The sequence below is a fragment of the Eurypyga helias genome, unplaced genomic scaffold (genome assembly GCF_000690775.1).
Source record: "Eurypyga helias isolate BGI_N326 unplaced genomic scaffold, ASM69077v1 scaffold2119, whole genome shotgun sequence".
Classification (NCBI taxonomy): Eukaryota; Metazoa; Chordata; class Aves; order Eurypygiformes; family Eurypygidae; genus Eurypyga; species Eurypyga helias.
Genome location: NW_010273711.1, coordinates 300 through 6,360, shown reverse-complemented (window position 1 = coordinate 6,360; position 6,061 = coordinate 300). Strand labels below are relative to the sequence as shown.

The following is a 6,061-nucleotide window of genomic DNA, read 5'->3' as shown; positions in this document are numbered from 1 at the left end:
CCCTACACAGAGTGGGGGAAAATAATATGAATATAATTTCAGCTATTCAGTTACTTTTCTAAAACATAAGTATGGTCACAAGCCGTAGTCTCTTGTGTGGTTTGTTCAGTGATGCACACACTGAGTTTTTTAAAAATCAATCCTGAAACGAAGGTTGCAATAAGAAGATTTATAAAGTAGTGTGGTATCTGCACCTCAATACAAGTATTAACTGCACTTCATCTTAGTCTGCTTTATCACACAGTGTAGTTCAGTCTTATCCCAATTCATCGTTCATTAACTCTTTTGGTACAGAGACTATAGTTAGTATAGTGGAATTAAACCAGCCTATGACAGAATCACGGGCAAATAAAACCAAACACCTGGTGAAGTTTGAAAGGACAGTTACACATAGTGAAGCTCTGTTCAGGGAAGTCAATGCATAAATTCAACTGATCCCTTTGGCTTCAGGAGTTAAGTCATAAGACCATTCAAGTGATTGAAATGTACAGGTAGAGATATACACACACACATATTACACACGTGTATATGCACATATATGTGCATACAGACACACACAGTGATGCCCTATCCTGTTCCTTAAGGAGTTAAAGTATCTGGAAGAATGTTTCAATTAGCCAGAGGCCCTGTGTGACCCACGCTGCTAGCAGAGTCCCATATTTTATTGTTTTAAGAGTCCACATGTTGTACCAGCTCTATGTTCTGACACAACTAAAGCCACAGCCCTCACAGCATTTTAGATGCCCACCTGAACCTCTTATGCTCACTTTTTTGTTAGCCTGCAGCTCTCTTGAGGTCAGTTCCCCATTACTCTCAAGCAGCAGAAACCAAGTTTCCATGACAGACTGACTCATCTGGAGTCTGTATTTCCTCTTGGTTTTTGCTGTTGGGTTAGCGTGGGGTTTTTGGCTTTGTTATTCCTTTCACAGATTTGGTACTTACTGCCAGACACTGGAAATTTAACTTTACCTGCAGTGCTTGCTCCTGAATATCTCTAAACAACTCCATGTCTTTTTCAGTTAAGACATCCTGGCTCCCAAAAAAACGCTCCTCATTTTCCTGTTTTCCATCCCAGCCATCCTGATTGTCTGTAAATGAGAGAGAAAAATTGTCTTCACCTACATTTACAAAGGAGTATGTGCCTTTTAGTGCAGCGACAAACATCATCTGGCTGTAGTCAGGCACCGAGACAAGGTTTTTGATGGGATTTGCTATTCAGATTTGGGACCACAAAAGAAGAACCAGTTCTGGATTTATGACCATGTAAGAAGTACTGTCATATATTAAACCAGGTCCAAAACTCACCACTTGGACATTCATAGTACCACGAAAGCATTAGTAACAATGGGACAGTTTTGGATAAATGCCTTAGCACTGTGCCCGTTTCTCCCAAACAAGGATCACAACTATTTAAATGACGTATCTGCTGCAACCAAAACCAGGACACTTACATTCATCACCCAAGAAACACCCCTTCCACAAAAAAAAGCAAAGAAAACCCACAGGACACTTCACCCCCAAAGCATTATAATACATTATTGTTCTTCCACCACCAGCCAGGCTAACACACATAACTGTTCTAAAGCTGTAAACCTTCTATGTTATTGTGGAGTATTTTCCACTGCTTGCTTAGGAACAGTTCAAGCTATGAAACTTTTCAACAAGACTGTAAAAGATCTGAATACAGAGATTAAATCAAGCTCCAGTCATAGATTAATGTCTTAAGCTAGCAAAGAAAACAAGAAGAGCAGCTGCACTCAAAACTGCGTTTTGAACTGCATTCAAAAGGAGGGATGCTCTCCAGCAAGGAGGTGCCAAGCTGCACAAAGCAGGTTCCTCTATGGGTGAGAAAATTCAGAAACATTTGCTTGCAAGCCTATACCTTAGATCAGAAACCCAGGGGTCCGTCAGACTGGCTTTAATTATATGTTTTCCATTTCATACGTCTACCTTGCTGTTCTTATTTTCATTATCCACTCCCTATCTTCTTTCAAATGTGACATTACTTAGCACAATTCCTCGGGCCATCTGCAAGCCCCTCAGTACCAAAGGGCATTTTTTCCCCACAGCAATCACCGAGTCCCTCATTACACCTTGCCACCATAGGTGAAGAGGCAAAGGTCTCTAGGATCACTTCTTTCTTCCAACCAGTACTGTGCCTCAGTGCACCAAAGGTAACTGCACTGGAGAGTTAACTTCCAGCTCAGTTTCCAGCCTATAAACAATTCCAGTCACTTCAACATCCTAGCCTTTGAACATTTTCTTGGTGTACAGGATACTTACATTGGCAGGGTGAAAAATCTTTACCTGTGGGCCATTCTGAAGTGCTAGATTTCCTGGTACCCTTTTTCCTGCTCCTATACTGCTGAGAATAGTCCACCACTTCTCCTCGAGCTTTTCGTCCATCGGGGGAGGGAGTGAAGAATTTAGTAAGGCCATCTATAAGCCCTTTGGTTTTCTTGTTAAACTTCAAGGTGTTGCTGCCATCTCTGCAGAAATCCAAGACATCTGTCTCCTCCAGGTACCCTCCTTCTGACGACGCCGACTGGCTGGACAGAGCGATCTTACGTTTCCGACCCCGACCAGGGCCAGTTCGAACTTTGCTGAAAGGGCCTTTTGATCTAAAGAATGAGAAGGTGAAAGATATGCTCAGAAGATTGGGTAAGGTGGGTTGTTTTGGGTTGCAAAGGGGACTACCATCTTCGCTACTTATTCATCAATCACACAGAAGCTAAACGTGAGCTGAAGAATTTAATAATAAAGGAGTAGTCAAGTGCCTGCGTACCCAAGTTTTTGCACCGCGTTGTAAGAGCTCCACAGAAAGTTAATGCACAGAGGACACGCAAGTTAGCTAAGAACCTGCACCGCTGATGGCCATGTCAGCAGACAACAGTGTTGATCTCCAACCAGCTGCCATCTAACGGGCAGGAAATTTTAAAACTCTATTGAGACAACTGAGTATTTAACACTTCCCAGAGGGATTGCCCTTGACTGACTGCTGTTTCAGGAAGCTGACTGGTTTTAGCTAGAATCTTTGCAGCTACAGAGGACAGAAATAGGCTTCCTCCTAAAAAGACAAGCTAAGCATCTGTGCATAATTCTGTGGCTGTATTTTGCAAGCAGAATGAAGAAACAAAGACAAAAAAATTGTGAATAAATCATGAAATAAAAATTAAAAGAGGCAAAACAGCAGTAGCAAGTAGCTAGCTTTTCTTCTGCCCCTCTCAATTACACAGCGAGTCCCTCTAGGCAAAGGTATCACACAGACTGAAAATTAGGATGTTTAAGAGAGGCTTTCCCCCTATGTTTTCATAAGCACTAAACCAGTACATCCTTGGTGCTATTGGCTGGAATCAAGTCATAGTTCAACTCTTCTTTTTTAAGCTGATCTGATGCCCAAAACAAAGTTCCTGTGCCATGTTCCTTCATTGTTTTGTCCCCTGCACAGCTAATAGTGCTGCATCACAACACACACTGCACAGCAATCTTAGGGAAACTGCTCTGGCCGAACATTTATCCAACAAATTCCCACCCACCCAAATGCAATTCCCTGATGTCTGGCTGCCCCACGACAACTATGACAAGGCCACACCATCTGTCCCAGCACAACAGGGTGCTCCCCACACGCATAAACGTGTGGAATAGAAGCAGAAAGGGGCCAAATATTTTCTGGCAGTAGTGTCAAATTAAATACACGTCAAACAAACACCTCATGTGACTTAATGTAGATTACTTAGTAACTCTAAACATCAGAAAGGGTTCTTGAGAAACACAAAGCAAAACAATTATGCTGGAATAAGCAGCCATTCATCAAAACAGACTTGACACAGCACTCCTCAGAAATTCTGTGTTAAAGAATAACAAAAAGCTCTTCATTGTCAGAGATCTTCTCACAGAGTAGACCAGACGCTTCAGAAATACCCACTGCCCTATAGCATCTCACACCTTACTCCTACTTATAGAGAGACTTACGTTGTATTTTGATTCTTTAACCTGTTTTTGGGACGTCCTATTGGGTTAGCATAGCGTCGTTTTATCTGTGCTGCCTTCTTCTGTAAAAGTTTTCTTCCTTTTTTCCGTGGCCGACATATTTGACATATCCACATACCTGTAAGACACAAATCCCCATCACTAGTGACAGTATAGTGACAGGACAAGGGGCAGTGGCTTTAAATTGAAAGAGAGAGATTTAGATTGGACATCAGGAAGAAATTCTTCCCGCAGAGGGTGGGGAGCACTGGGACAGGTTGCCCAGAGAGGCTGTAGATGCCCCAACCCTGGAAGTGTCCAAGGCCAGGCTGGATGAGGCTTGGCAGGGGTGGGAATGAATGCAAAGGACATCTATATAGGATAAGAAGAATAATTACAGGCCCCAGGCCTTCTGACAGAAAGGGTAGGTACAGTACCAAAGGCTCCAATTATAGTATACATAGTTTTTCTTACACGTATATATGTTCAGCAATCGAAACTCAAGTCCAGCTAATGACCCTCCCACCCCCCACTTCCCACAGCCATGCAGGAAGTCTCTTTAATTTGCAGCACATGATCAGAAAACCATAAAAATGTACCGTTTAATTATCCCATATTCTGCTTATGACTACGCTACTTCCAACTATCTTCTATAGGAAAATTTTCTTCTAACTAGCAAGGAAGAATCTTCCATAGATAACCTGCTTTCTGCAGGAAAAGAAAAGTTTGGTTGTACTCCACGATTCTCTACTGTCCGAACAGATATGACTTCAACAACTTAGAAGCCCATCTCTTTCTTCTGAACAAGGCTGTCATTCAAATGGACGCTGATCATTTTAATCCACAAGGATCACTTCTACTCCCTCAAAATTTTTTTTCAAAACCCGTCACCAACAATAATTACAGGAAGCAGGAGACAGTGGAAAATCCACATGTGAAGTTCTGACCCTTCTCTAGTTCCTAATACCTGAAAAGCAATGCTGTAAGGAACAAGTTAAATGTAGCTAAGAAGACAACCAAATATGTGGAAGCACTTTCTGCCCACTGATCCAACCCCATCTTAAATTACCCTTTTCATCCCAAAGTTCCCACCTTTTGGCATCCTGGTAAGAGGGGGGTCACAGCACTCCATGTGAAAGCCACGGTCGCATGAGTCACAAAACAGCATGTTATCCTGTTGAAGACAGATGAAGTTAGTCTCCTTTTAGATACTCATTAGCATCAAGCCCTCCATTAATGCGTCACCATCCCAGAGAACACGCACATAGTTTTCAACTACAGACACACCGTGTTGGTTCACAGGTCTCAAAGACTGCCAGACTCAAAACAAAAGCTGCAAATATTTGACTCTAGAATGATTTTATTTTGTACTTTGACAGAACATCCACAAGACTGATATCCTCTTCATTCAGTCTCTATTCCACTGTACTCACAGCATTTTTGCCCTGATCTCGACAGGAACTGCATGTTTTGCACTCAATACACTGCCATCGCAAGGCTTTCACTCGAACTGTCAACTCTGGAGAGAACTTCAAACAGGACGGATGACCTACAGAAAAAGGAGAAAATTATACCAGTAAAACCATTTCACTACTGTTAATGTTCACAGAGAGATTTCTTTATTCATTACACATTCCCATGCAGAATTCTGGTTATCCAGATACTGCTGGGTTTAGGTGCTTGTATTCTTTTCTACTTGTAACACAAAAACAATACCCTCGAGAGCAAGTGGCAGGCCCACATACAAAAGGACACCAAGATAATTTTTCATAACTGAATTGAGAAACATGATAAAACTGGTCATCATTATTACATTTTTAAAGAAACCTCCAGAAGCCAAATGAATGATTTGTGTTAGGTCAACTTAACTGTCTCCCCTCTGGGAGCAGAGATTCAGCTGAACTAACTATTATATGCCACAGATGCTGTGCTGATTTTGGTCAGGAGAGAGTTAACTCTCTTTCACAGTGGCTGGAATGAAGCTGGGTTTCTGAATATACCCTGAGAAAAGTACTGATAAGGTGTCTTTTTAGGTGGTGCTGGGGAGTGCTTGCACCAAATTCAAGGTCTTTCTCAGCTTCTGATACTGCAG

At 42.0% G+C, this 6,061-nt stretch overlaps 1 protein-coding gene across 1 annotated transcript in view; it reads right to left on the bottom strand.

The window, feature by feature from the left end:
* Window positions 1-5,518, bottom strand: part of KAT6A (K(lysine) acetyltransferase 6A) — a gene marked incomplete at its 5' end in the record, with an annotated part of 24,087 nt that extends 18,569 nt beyond the window's left edge. Inside the window, 6 exons of the mRNA XM_010159555.1 lie at window positions 970-1,088; window positions 2,308-2,621; window positions 3,734-3,742; window positions 3,973-4,108; window positions 5,062-5,143; window positions 5,403-5,518. Of these exons, the coding sequence (XP_010157857.1) occupies window positions 970-1,088; window positions 2,308-2,621; window positions 3,734-3,742; window positions 3,973-4,108; window positions 5,062-5,143; window positions 5,403-5,518 (776 nt within the window). The remainder of the gene's footprint in view (window positions 1-969; window positions 1,089-2,307; window positions 2,622-3,733; window positions 3,743-3,972; window positions 4,109-5,061; window positions 5,144-5,402) is intronic.
* Between the last annotated feature and the right edge of the window lie 543 nt (window positions 5,519-6,061).